General features: G+C 43.6%; 1 protein-coding gene and 1 pseudogene across 1 annotated transcript in view; one reads left to right on the top strand and one right to left on the bottom strand.

Annotated features, from left to right (window-relative positions):
• Positions 1-8: 8 nt before the first annotated feature.
• LOC109486655 lies at positions 9-1,611 on the bottom strand (annotated as a pseudogene).
• A 4,536-nt stretch (positions 1,612-6,147) lies between these two features.
• LOC109486654 (decaprenyl-diphosphate synthase subunit 1-like) overlaps positions 6,148-14,162 on the top strand; it is a gene marked incomplete at its 5' end in the record, with an annotated part of 10,853 nt that continues 2,838 nt past the window's right edge. The window contains 9 exons of the mRNA XM_019790507.1: positions 6,148-6,260; positions 7,002-7,122; positions 8,018-8,154; positions 8,457-8,598; positions 9,319-9,430; positions 9,987-10,096; positions 10,806-10,886; positions 11,578-11,691; positions 12,252-12,332. Coding sequence (XP_019646066.1) covers positions 6,148-6,260; positions 7,002-7,122; positions 8,018-8,154; positions 8,457-8,598; positions 9,319-9,430; positions 9,987-10,096; positions 10,806-10,886; positions 11,578-11,691; positions 12,252-12,332 — 1,011 coding nt within the window. The remainder of the gene's footprint in view (positions 6,261-7,001; positions 7,123-8,017; positions 8,155-8,456; positions 8,599-9,318; positions 9,431-9,986; positions 10,097-10,805; positions 10,887-11,577; positions 11,692-12,251; positions 12,333-14,162) is intronic.

Here is a 14,162-nt window from a genome sequence, read left to right as displayed (position 1 = left end):
GATGCAGAAATCCCATCCCAGGATGGCGTAGTGATCTGCGTCGCGAACGACGTGGACGGGGTGGACAGTGTCGCAGTCTCCTAGGTGGATGTGAAGATCTATGACCCCAATAGTGTCCAGAACTTGCCCAGTGACAGACTGAGCCGGGGTAAACTGCTTTACGAGTGGTCGAGAACGAAGATGCGGAATGGAATTGTAAAGTCTTTCGCTGATGAGGGAAATGGCCGATCCAGTATCAATAAGTGTGTTTGTTGCTGCGCCCTCCAAGATGGCAGAAATGTGGGACGTGGGTGGGGGTCGATTGGAGGGTGATGTGGGGGGGGCCTGGGTGCTGTCTACTGATGCCCGGCCCGCGGCATCAGGGGGAGGTCGTTTCCCTGGGTAGCAAAACGGACTGACCGTGGTGATCGCGAACGACGATCCGTCTGTGATGGGGAGCGGGAGCGTGTGTCTGCTGAGCGATACGGGGAAGTGGACCGAGGCCGAGAAGTGGAGGCTGAACGGTGGGAGTCTCCTGATGTGAGCGACAAGTGGTTCTGAAGTAACGTCGTGAGGGCAGAAACTTGCTCCGTCAGAGTGGTCACCGTGGCTTGTAGGTCGTCCCTGTGGACAGCGTTGACTGAGCGTTCACGCGGGGTAGTGGCGGCCACTGCTTGTTCATACAGGGTGGCGATCTCGACAGCCTGATCAATAGTGGAGGGGTTTCGCTCGATTACCCGGAGGCGTGTGGCAGAAATGCTGCAAGGTGACACCTTGGATGGCAGCTTCATTGTATGTGCGATGAGCCCGCCGGACCAGATGTTTGAGTTCTGAGGCAAAGACGATGAGTGACTCACCTGGCTGGCGTTTCCTTTGAGCCAGTGATTGTTGGAAACTGAAAATGTACTTGTCCTGGGAAAACGCATGCGACAATGCCTGGCAGAGGTGCTGGTAGTCGTGTTTGGTTTCCTGGGGGAGGCTCTGGAAGTAGGTGAGAGCGGGTCCATCCAAGAAAGTCGGTAGAGCCCGGGTTCGAACGGTCGCATCATACAGGTGAGCATCGGCATATACCTCGAATTTGGTCAGCCAAACTGGGAAGTCCTCGTCGCCATTGCCAAGGAAGGCGGCTGGGAGGGGCGTTTTGAGGTGTGGTGGAGACGAGGGACTAGGCACAGCAGGTGGTTGGTACCAGGTGACAGGCAAGCCTGCAGCTGGATCGGTGGGTGCATAGTACCGGTAGCTTGGAGGCTGGCCAGGTAGAGTGGGCCGAGTGGTCTGGGGGGGCTGAGGGTGCCTGGGTGGGTGGGTGGTAGACCCATACCGGAGTGCCGGCCTGGGAGGGTGAGTGTTAGCCCCAGGCTGGAGTGAAGGGCGGGCTGTGGCCTGAGATGTGTATACGGTAGTTGTAACAGCTGTACCAGGAGGTGGTGGTTGACGGTCGATTTGCGATACCGGCCTGGGAGGGTGAGTGTTAGTCCCAGGCTGGAGTGAAGGGTGGGCTGTGGCCTGAGATGTGTATATGGTAGGTGTAACAGACGTACCGGGAGGTGGTGGTTGCGACGGTACAGCTGGAGGGAATGAAGCTGGACTGGGAAACCTCGGTGGGAGACGCGTCTGTGTGGGCGACGCCATTACGTTCGAGGGGGCGCGAGCCACAGGGTTGTAGTTAAATGAAATGTCCTCGTCGATAACGACAACAGAATCACTAGCGGTAGCCATATAGTGACGGGCAGTTCCAAATTCTCAACAGTTCAGTGCGAGCCTAAAGCCTACCTTGACAGAAAAGATAGCGGAGCGGTCCGGGAAGTTGAAGGTAGACGCACATGGGCCAGAAGGGAGGGGGCGAGTACCGCGGGGCGGCGAACGCAGCGATCCACCGGTTGTTGACGAATAAAGTCCGGTGGTTAGGGACGGCGAAGAGTCCGAACACCGCTGCCACCAGTGTAACGATCCAATCCCAGGGTTTATGGAATGAGCAGAAGAGACGAGTGGAGTACTGTAGATCTGTATGTATTCTTCAGAACATGTGGGTAACTCTAACTCAACTGGATATAACTGGTTCCTAGTGGACTTGCCTACTCGCCACCGGGGTGGCAGGTTATACCATTCCCATAGGGGGGACTCTATGGTTCAGCATATTAGATCCTTACAATAGGAGGTTCATTCATTCAAAGATGAGTAAACAAGTCCTTTAAATTAGATCAAGGATGAACAGAGATGTGGTCAGAGAGAGAGACAAGTATTCTTGAGCAGTCTCCAACTGGCTGTGTCCAGGGGAGGGAGTCTTCTCTTGAGCAGTCCAAGAGAGGCTCAATCACACTTCACGTACCTTCAATCACTGGAATAAACTAACAACATCAACCACTTCAAAGTTCTCTTGCGCATTTCTTTGTGAGCGATGTTTGAAAGCTAGGACCACCGTACTGAATGGAAGCATCGCCACATTTGCGAATAAAAAAGTTTGGCAAAAAAAAGCTGCCTTCATTATGAAATCTAGGTGGTCATGAAGGTTGGACAAATGGCAAACGTCAAACACACAGAATGATATTTTATTGGCTTGCTCAGTTGGGTTAAGGCAGCCTATGGCCAACTATGATTAGTATTTCATACATATGGCTGTAACTTTTGATAGCTTGGTCGCATCACAACTTAACTTCACACAGTTCTAGTAGTACTTGAAACACATTGAATAAAGGTTATTTTGTTTTTACTACTTCTGAATTTTTGGGTTAAAAATCAACATTTTGGTTAAAAAAAAGCTGTTTACTTCATGGCTTTACGCACAAGCGGTAACAACACCTTTTATCATGATATTTTGCAAGTAGAAAGGCAACCCCCTATTTATTATTTTTGTCCGAGGCTATTTTGTTTTAAATGACAGTTACATTGTTTTTTTGGGCCAAAAACGACAGAAACAGCTATTTTTCTGTCATTTTTCGTTAAATAATCGCCACAGTTAAAAAATTTCGACTTATATGCAAAATAGCCTCGGACAATTTTGATAAAAAAGTGATAATACGTAAACATGGATTACTCTAAAGATGAATTATGTTGTTTTCAGCTGCGCGTAAAGCCGTTTAAGTCATACTCCGTGAATAAAATGCGTAACAACGCGGGTTTACAGGGGAAACATACAAATGACCGCCGGTAACCCCGAATTCGAACACGCGTTCTATTCGAATGACGTCATATCGAACATGGTGGAACATGATTCGGGTTCGAAACATGTTTGTGGCAATCGTGCAGACACACGGCGGAACTCGAACATGAATATCAGCCTAGGCCGCCTTAACCCAACCGAGTGGTGAATAATAATACCCGACTCTTCATTTTAATCCCTTCACTTGTGTGGGCGCGTATAACAAAGATGCCAATTGAACATAACAAGAGCTTTCACAATAAAGCAATGCACGACAATCTTGTAAAGTTAATTGGTCTGCAAGTGACATGCGACAGCGTTGTACTCGCAACGGTATTCGGGCCGGCAAATTGCTTGGTACCTGGTGCGAATGTGAGTGTCAGATTAAATCGTATACATCATAAAAGCCCCCGAGCTCCTTTCTAAGTTTGAGTTCTTTGCTTTGACGTCTTTCTTCTCACAAAACTCCGTCTTTCTATGATCTTCTATAGATCTCTCTCTCTCTCTCTCTCTGTTGATATAATCCATGTAATCTTTTTGAACAATGTGAAACCGTAAGCTAAACATAAAACCATACCATCATTGTAGGCGTAGATCTTGAAGAAAAGAGAAAAAAGTTCTGTTGAACGTTTGAAATGCCACATTTTGGGTAAATGTGGTGGCGAGAAAATGGCTGCCTGCGCTGCGATGCCGCGGAAGAAAACGGATTCTGTGTCTATAAGGAGGCCTGCAACGTCTACGGCCGGCTGCAACGAGGATTGCAGTAATGTCTACGAGAAACCCTGCACGGTCTCTCCACCGGCAGTTTCGACTGGGATGAGTACCTCCGGCCTGAACCCCGCAACAGGAACGTCAGGTTATAGATCAGGAATATCTCAGAAGCATCAAACATTCGATACTACTACATAAGCGTCGGTCACAACCCGCCGTGCGTGCTTTTAGTCCGTACGTTTTCTTGGAGGGCACGTCTGCTACGTTTCTGAAAACGTGGGGAAGGAGTGGCGTAATTATAAACGCACGTCACTCGCCACTCGCACGGTTGCGCAAGGTGTAAGAGTGTGGTCTGCACGTTACGCCTGGCCGTGAGCGGTTGCGTGCATCGTTCGTTGTGCAAGCGGTAGGTGAGTTGTACGTGCTTACAACGTACGATCTCTGTGCGATTGCAACTTTACCGCAAGGAGGCCGAACTCACACGTGCCCCTTCCGTACGGTACGTACGGGGCACGCGCGTCGCTCCTACTCGCACGGGGTGATCCGCAGACCGCACGTAGAAAAAGTTTTACATGCACTTAAAGTTCTACGGCGTGTCTGCGTGCTCCCAAATCCGTAGGATTCCGTACGGAGGCGGTACTCACCACGCACGGATGCCTTATGTTTGCCCACGTTTTTGCACGTAGACATCACGCAGAAGCACGTACGGGTTGTGACCGAGGCTTAAGTGGTGAGTACCGCTGATGAAACAACTTTGAAAAAGAAATGTTTTCAATCATTGTACAAATGGTTATAAAGGAATGAAATACATCACTGCATCAAAGTAAAAATCATAACAATAAATCAGCCTTCTCTCTTCGCGTTAATCTGCCATACACGTTCCAACATTGCAACATTTTGTCCATTTTCGGCATGTTGTCCATTTTTTTTCTCCAAAATCAGGCCTTACGTTGATCTTAAAATAGCCGACACACACACACACCTGTGGAAATCGGTGCGCGAGTGGGTGTGGCCTTAGATTACGCAATCATCCATCGCTTAGCTAAGCAAGCGGAAGTAGAATTACGTAACTTCCGGAATTCGCCGGCAAGATGGCGACCTCCGTTAGATTTTGGAAGGAGGGGCAAAGATTTCTGCCGATTTTTCCACAAGTGTGTGTCGTGAAGGACTCCAATCACTGCAGGACGTCGGTAAGGAGGCTATGCAGACAGGCAAGGCAAAACCACGCTAGAATCGGCGATGCCAAGGTCGGAAGCTCGACAGTAAGTTATGAAATAGTGACCTTGTATAAAGTTACAGTTATACAACACACGTGAGTTTACGAAACATAGGGATTCTGTAATAAACCGCCCAAGCAAACTTTTATATTTCAGATTTGAAGCATATATATTTTTTAATTTCTTCACATATTGTTACATTCTTTGCTAGAACGTCTCCCGTCATCTTTAGCTTTCTGTTGTTGTTGTTGTCCTTGTTTAACCGCCCGGTCTATTAAATATATTGCTAGACGTGGTCACTTGGTGCTCGTTTTCGCGTGGTTCAGTTCAGAGTCAAAAAGTCTCTCTAGGTATTTAACTCTTGGTGCCTTTAAATATAATATTTCTCAGCTTTTTCATGGTCTGACCAAGTCCTTACTCAGTAGCTAAAGTCTATTAAACCAAGAATGTCTAACTCATCAGGGGACAGGTTGGCCCTGGAAACAGCCTGTCATCCAGGCACACCCCTATAGAATTTTGATATTTATGACTTTGTATGAAATGTTGCTGCGCTACGTAAATATGTACCAACAGAACGTTAGGAACAGAGAACCCTTATGTATACAAAACCCTTCTGGTCCCGGGCCGGGGTTCGAACCCACAACCTCCCGAGCACCAGCTTCATAACCAAATGCTCTAACCACTGAGCCGAAAAGGTCTAGACCCGTTTGCCGGATCAGTTGGTAGCGCCTATAAACCCCCCACTGTTAGTGTTACACTACTCCCCCTTTTCTTTTCAAGATTCGTCCTCGAAAATTCGACATCCCTGGAGCGGCACTCTTTGCCAGAACTCCCAGGGCCGGTGTGGGAACCACTGTAAGAAACAGGAGGAGCAAGTAGAAACAGAGAAACCCCTGGTCCCAGGCCGGGGTTCGAACCCACGACCAAACCCGGGCACCAGTCCACAGGCAGACACTCTAACCACTCTGCTTAAAGGTCTAGACCCGTTTGCCAAATCAGTTGGTAGCGCCTGTAAACCCCCCCACTGTTACAATTTATTGAAGATACAAATTGTAAGTAAAAGAAAACACACATAACAATAGATGTGACATGATGTGACCACTACAGGTCCCAGGAAGGCTGTTCTCTGGTCCTGGCAGACTGTCTGACTGTGGAGGTTACCAGGGTAATATATGCAGACCCCTCCTCCAACTCAACACTACAACTCATATCAGGTATGGTACATCTTCAGATATTAGTATTAATAGCTTCCCAGATGGAAATATTTGTTGAAAATTGAAAAAAAATGTTTGTGTTGTAGTTTAGGTACAGTCTACCTTGAATGTGCAGTACATACAGGCTTTTATTTGGGTCATACTAAGGCCACAGGAAGTAAATTTTATGGATGACATCCTCTGCAGACTCCAAATCTAATGCGAGCGGGCCGAAAAAAAACAAGGTTCCTACTCTCATGACTCAATCATTGTACAAATGGTTTTTATTCAGTGGGAACATCACATATACACAGCCACCATCACATATCACTGCATCAAAGTAAGAAACAAAACATTAAATCAGAGCCTTTTCTTGTGTCCTCTCTTCATAGTTATCTGCCATCCACCTTCTGGCATGGCAACAGCTAGACATCTTTGCCCATTTTTGGCATGGTGACCACTGTCAGAAGGCAACATAATTTCTTGTTGTTTTTTTCCAAAATCAGGCGAAAATTAATGTGCACGCTGATGTCATCCATATAAATTACTTGCTGTGGCCTAATTATAATTTGAAACCCAGAGACCATGTTGGTGGAAATTGATTTGATACTGGAATCCAACATGCATATGGTGCAAGTGACAGACATAGACATCATATGAAAAGCCTCTATAAAAAGCCTCCATACGGTAACTTCTCAAGCAAGTACAAGTACTAGTAACAATAGCTTGTTGTTCTAACTAACACTGTTTTTTTTTCTCCAGGTCTATATGTACATCTAGTCTCTGCAGTAGCCAGAAATCTAGCCTGGACCCAGTGACCCCATCTGACCCCTTCCAACTTGTATCTACAGAAATGTCCACCTTGTATGATGATATAAAAAAGGTTTGTGCACATTTATTCTTGTGACAAAAGAATCTTTATTTCTGTTAATTAAGTTTAAACTCTGACTAAAGTTTAAACTTCACTCACTCACTCACTGTCCGGTTTATCGTCTGTTGTTCCCCGTCTTCCGAGGGTTAGACGTGCTTTCACAATACATCTGGGGCTTGATGGCAGCACGCCACGCCTCTGTCCTGTGGGTCAATTTTATCTAGGTTCAACTTAGACTTCATAAAATAAAATTAATGTACATCATGATCATAGTAATAATAGTACACATGTACCAGTACCAAGGGTCATTATGAAGACCTTTAACACTGTGTCAGGGCTCAAAATTGACAGTGTCCTGATGGCCACTGACCACTAAAATTTAGGCTGGGACAACTGAAAAGACACTGGGACATTTTTGGGACAAAACAACTGAAAAGTCACTTGGTATATTTTTGGGACAATAGAAAAATAATCAGAATGTCAGCCTTACATCTGTGTCCCAGCTTTTGGCTCTGGAAAAGTCCCCCCAAAATGTTTTTATCTACTCTGCAATTAGTAATAGTATAGTACGCCTGGGAGTCAGAATGTAAGCAAAATAAAGTTAACTTCAAGTTGTTGTCATACACACTTCATGAAAGACAGGTTCAGACAGTGCAACCTCACTTCGGGACATTTTTAATTTATTGAAATTTATTTTCTAGGACATCAATTAGAAAAAAAGTTAATTTTGACGCCTGATGTGAATGGTGCTATATCCAAAGAAGCTACCTATCCAAGCACAGTTTTCTTGTTGTGACTTACTACTAGTATACAGTTTTGGTGAAACATTAGTTACTGGAACAGCCTTTGCCAAGTTAGAACCAGCTGAATTGATGAGTGAGAGGCAGAACTTTTTTCACGTTTCCAGGAGTTGACCACCTACGGCAGTGTGCTGCGGTACATGTCACACTACTACTTTGACGGACAGGGGAAGGCTTTCCGACCAATGGTGGTGCTGCTGATGTCACGTGCCTGTAACTTTCACAACGGAGCTGCTGAAAACAGGTCAGTCTAGAATCATGTAGGTACTAGGCCATGTTGATTGGATTATATGGATGACATCTGCGCGGGCATGAGTTTTTGTCCGTTTCCAAAAAAAAGTTTTCAACCATACTGTAAGTCATACAAAACAGTTGCAAAATGAGAAAATATATACCGCATTGCGGTATGGACCGTATTGGACGTTATGAACCCTGGTAGGCATATAGCGCATTATTATTACCAAGAAAATGTGTAAAACAACAATGTTTGAAGTATTGAAAATCTTACGTGATATCGCTTTAATCTCTTTCCTCCTTCCCGTCCAGCTTGGCGCTGTCGTCTCAGAGGAGAATATCGATGATAGCGGAGATGATCCACACGGCCAGTCTGGTACACGATGATGTGATTGACGAGGCAGACACCAGGAGAGGGAAGGCCTGTGTCAGTAACCTGCACGGGCAGAGAAAGGTACGCAGTGTTAGCATGGATGACTGTATCTGTAACATGGATCTGTATCTATAACCGGTATAATCGCCTTCAGCGTAACACACCAGCTTCGCAAGCACGCGGCGCAGCGGCAGCTGGCTATATCACACCGATCGACCCTTGAAGTTGAAATTCTAACTCTAGACATTGTTTAAAGCTATCTAATGATAATGCCCCTACTGTACTTGGTGACAGCGAGTTCCACTCTGCGATAGTTCTAGGGAGGAATGAATTCTTGAACACCTCAATCCTTGGTTCAACTTGATACTTGAAGGCATGGCTATTTCTTGTTCTCTTCTGGGCTGGTATTAGGTAAAAGGATGGAATACAGATAACGTTACATACATGCATCGTCAAGTAGCTACAATTAAGTAAATTCGGTTTCTTCTCGTTTCCTAGTAATGGCAAAAAGGTAAGAACACGCATATTTCAATACAGAAGGTTTGTCTAAGCTCATTAGAGATATAAATTTATCTGTACAGCTTAGATGTATAAAGAAGGGGAACATAGATTGTATCAGATTATAAATATCTACTCTCTCTTTGTGGTATAGTTTACATTGAATGTTACAAAATGTTTCTCATCTTCGATTCTTCCTAGGTCACAGTTCTGACATATTCGTTGTTCTAGGGGAGTGCGGTTATGTCTACCAGTTTCAATGTGTAACTTGTGGCAACTAATTCGGTTGTTTCTCCCCTGCAGGCTATCCTGACAGGAGACTATATCCTCACCATCTCGTCCATGGCTCTGGCTGCCATCGGGAACAAAGATGTCGTCATCCTGCTGTCTCAGGTCATAGAGGACCTGGTCAGGGGTGAGTACAGCTGATGGAACAGCTAGTCAAGGAGTGCTACGTAGCTCAATTCTGTGTTGGAATATTTCATGATCAAGTTTGGTAATTTAGTTCAACACAATTACAAGCAAAACCTCAAATTTCCAGGTCAATTTCAGGTTCATTTTCAAAACAAAAATCTGCCTATGGTCACTTGTCAATGGTACCATTATGTAATTTTTTGAGATGTTGGGTTTTTCATTTTAGTACACAAATAACAAATGGTAACTAAAAAAGTAACATATGCAAAGCAACTGCATAATGTTTACTTTCGCATGTGGTCTGCTGTTGATTCTAACTCAAACACATTCATATATATGGTCAGGAGTCTAAATCTCTCCTGCTATAAAATTGCAACATGATGTAACCCAACACCAGTTACCATGGTAACAGTCACAACATTGGTTCAGGTCATTGAGGTCAGTGTTTGGAGAGGAAGGGGAAGAAACTGAGCAAAAAATATGTTTTCCCCTAAACATAAAAATGACTTGGGTTTTAGGATAAGTAGCATTTTTTTCAATATCTGTCCTTGTTACAGGTGAGTTTATGCAGCTAGGTACTAAGGAGGATGAAGATGAGAGGTTTGCCCACTATCTGAAGAAAACTTTCAAGAAAACAGCAAGTCTGCTGGCCTACAGCTGTAGAGCAGTAAGTACAGAACAAAAGACAGAGAGGTACACTTTACATGTACCAGCTAATTGTCTCCTTGTAGAAGACTAACAAATGCACTGACCATCGACTAGTATAAGCAATCATGTAGTGTAATAACTCCTCAGTCTTGTTTGGGTCAGTGCAAAGTTTCTCTCCTGTTCACAAGTGTAGCATGTTATGCAGCAAGTTTAAACTCTAATTTCCAACACAACAAATTAGACTCACCCAAATTTTCGACTGTACAACTCCAGTCTTTGTCATGGAATGAACAATCCGGAGGTCACGGAAGCTGTGGATTGTTCATTCCTTGACAAAGACTGGAGTTGAACAGTCGAAAATTTGGGTGAGTCCAATTTCTTGCGTTGGACATTACAGTTTAAACTTGCTTCATAATGATTTCTACCAACACAGATGAACTTTCAAGATAAGTGTACATGTAGCATGTCTTTACACAAATCCTTTTTTCTGTATACCTGCACAGGTGCAGATAACACTGAATTTTACCAATTTTAACTGCAACAATTAGAGTTTTGGAAATATGGGTCATACTAAAAACTGTTCAGAAACCATTGCCATTCTTGTACACTTTATACAGTCATTGCAGCAAAGAAAAATGCACATACACGGCTATATGTATATATAGATGCATGCAGCACAAAGACCAGTGCAGGTTAGGTGCAGGTAGACAAAAATTGGCTCTTTGCAGGTGGCTGTTCTGTCTGGGAGCTCTAAGGATGTGCAGGAAGTTGCTTACCAGTATGGGAAAAACCTGGGCATTGCCTTTCAGGTACTCTCCTTTCTTTGTCTTTAAAGCTAGCCAGGTACTCATTCGAGACATATGCTACAGTGATTTTGCCAACAGTAGAGCTGAAGCATTTGGTACATTTACAAGTTGCATTTCAGTATATTTTTCTGCAAGTCTTGATGGAAGAAAAAAAAGTCACAGGTACAAGAGTTATTTTGTGTACAATTTTACCGGTCAATCTCAATGAATGTCCATATTTGTTTTGTGTTATGTACATATCCTGTAGATTTTAAATGCCTTGTAAAAAGTGTCAGTGCATTGTCATAAAAGTCAACAAATTGTGTAAAAAAATAATCAAATTCAGTATTGTACTGCCAAGTTGATTTTAAAACCCTTGTCCTGCGGAGCACAACAATTGTTGTTCTGCACATACAGTACCATCTATATTACACCCTGTATAGGTACGATTTGGGGGTATTTCTCGTGCAATGCATCACACCGCAGCGAAACGTAACAAATGCAGAAGTAACTATGCCACTGCAGGGAAAAAAAATTTGGGGGTCTATGATTTTATCAATACATGAAATTATTGAAAAATATTGTGCCAGGAATGCCAGCAGGACAAGGGTTAATAATGTTTGAAGAAGTTTGAAAACAACAGATGTGGGTAAACACACAGAGATGAGTTTAAAGTTAACTGTTTGTTTGTTTGTTTGTTTGTTTGTCTCCATAGCTGGTAGATGACATGCTGGACTTCATGTCTACAGAAGAGTTGATGGGAAAGCCGACAGCTGCGGACCTGAAGCTGGGTCTGGCCACCGCTCCTGTCCTGTTCGCTGCAGAGAAGGTAAAACAGCAGGAAAATGCCACTGTTTATTCAACCATCCTGAACAAAGATGTACTGTACTGTGGGACTAGTTCTGGACTCGTAAAAATGTGTAGGTTCAAGTAAAAGAAAACAAAACATCTGGAACTAGTTCTGGACTTACCAAAAAAAAGAACATATCACCTTCCCCTTTTTGTTCTAAACCACCTGAAATCTTCAATAGTAAAAAATTTCTGCTGCAACTTGAAGAAAACTTTGCCATTGTACATCGTCAAGTGGTGGCCTCCATGAATTATGTGCATGGCCACAGTTTTGCCCAGACATGCCCAGCAAACAACATATCTTGCTTCTAAACCTTGGTAGTGCAGTGCTCGCTGCAAATATTTGTGGTGAAGATGTTCCCATTTTCCATTGGGTAATGTTAACTGAGAAGTCCCTGCCATATTTTGTATATGCCCTGGGTTTAGGTCCAGACTTACAAGTGTAGAATCAAACCCTTGGTTTTGAAATATCACATAAACTGTCTATGATAGCGATACTTGAAGAAATCTGTACCTCACCCCTCCTCCCTCCCTCCTCAGTACCCTGAGCTGAATGCCATGATCATGAGGAGATTCAGTGAACCAGGAGACGTGGAGTTGGCCAGGGAAGCAGTTACAAAGGTAGTTAGTTATAGGACAGGTAGTGCCTGTGTGTTTGTGGGAATATAATTCAGCACCAAGGACAGGTAGTGTCTGTGTGTTTGTGTGGATATAATTGAGCACCAAGGACAGGTAGTGTCTGTGTGTTTGTGTGAATATAATTCAGCACCAAGGACAGGTAGTGCCTGTGTGTTTGTGGGAATATAATTCAGCACCAAGGACAGGTAGTGTCTGTGTGTTTGTGCTCAGCAGAGCTAAGGCGGCCCAGGGCATATTCTAGCTACCACTTAGGTCCTGAATAAAACTTGTAATAACTCGACAATACATGTTTCAAAATGGCTCAAATTTGCAGGGGAGATAAATTAGATGAATATCAGTGCGTCTAAATAAATTTGATGTTGTTATGTTAAGTCTATTTGTTTAGATTATGAAAATAATAATGCCATTATTTTTGGTAAAAAATGGAGTTTGCAGAACTATTCCCAAAGTCCAACAGTCACAGTTTTTTGCATACAGCTGCTAAAACATACCTTCTAACAGAAACTGGTGAGTTAAATCAAGATTTCCTTTCCTTTGTTTTAAAAAATCGTTATTTATGAATATCATTGATAGATTTTGAGGGTAGCTCTTTAAAAATTGGCTAATAACAAAATGTAGCAATCATTTAACAAAATATTCATATCGTTTTGGTGTAGAACGGGACATGACGCATCATAAGACATAATTGTTTTCCTTCCTGAAAGGTGGCTATAGTTCTTTAAAATCGTTCAAAGTTTGTACTACAAATTTGTAGCAGGAAAGCCACATTTTGCCCATTTCCTCCCTTCAATCACAATTAATCATGTTGACAGCCACATCAATTAGGTGTTTTAGCACCTCCGTGAGACACAATTATAAGCCATCCGCATTTGCATAAGGACGTATTGTTATGCGCAGTTCTATGAGTCGGGGACCGTCACATTGTTGTCTTTACCTTTACTTGAAAGGAGGTTGGTTGAAAGAGAGAAGACAAAACGAAACGAAAAAAAAGTTGCAAATGCCAAAAGTCTTCATAACAAAGGCTGAAGAACATCATTTATTACCGTATTTTAGCTAGTTTTGCTCAACAATCTATGGTATATATACATAAATTTCTCTCAGAAAATGGACTGGGAGACTCATATCACGAGACCCAGTGATTCAAGTAGGCAGATTAAAAAAAATGGGTTACAAAGTAGCAAAAATTACATGATGTGTTGTGATTGTTTAAATATCACGCACGGGAAGGGCATTTTTTTCTATCAGGCTGCTTCTAACTAGCCTGGGCGCCAGACTGTTTCCAGGGCGTACAATTAGGCCAGCTTCTCGGGTCCCGGACTAACATGCCCCCGAAGAAATTTTACCACAGAGCCTCTCAGTTATAGCCCTTAGCCTGTTCTCTGGCTAACTCGGGGCCTAATGCGCTATAGGTCTTGGTATCAAGGTTACTACTTGCTTCTACATGTACCAAGGACATTATACAGAGTGTATAATGTCCTTGCTTCTACCATGGGGTTAAAAAATTACTGTTAATTTTTACCTCCATGCTTCTACCAAGAGGACAGAAACGGTGAACGTAAAATGATTTGGCCTCCGACTTGCTTCATTGTGCCACAAATAGCCTCCTTCAGACTCCTTTGCATGCTGAATAAATAGTAGAAATTGACCGAGAAACGTAGCCTCCTTTGCAGTCTTCTGAGGCAGGGCATTATTTCTTGGGGGGTGGCGTGGAGGGACAGCTACGTTTTGCTGCTGAGGGATTTTGCCGGGGAGAGACGATTTCACCGCACCGAGTTGAATTTATTTCAGACTTTTACAGTACAGCCCAAAAAC

This window comes from Branchiostoma belcheri, unplaced genomic scaffold, assembly GCF_001625305.1.
Source record: "Branchiostoma belcheri isolate BF01 breed outbred unplaced genomic scaffold, Haploidv18h27 scaffold82, whole genome shotgun sequence".
Lineage (NCBI taxonomy): Eukaryota > Metazoa > Chordata > Leptocardii > Amphioxiformes > Branchiostomatidae > Branchiostoma > Branchiostoma belcheri.
The sequence above is the reverse complement of the archived record's forward strand: the minus strand, read 5'-3'. Positions and strand labels throughout refer to the sequence as shown.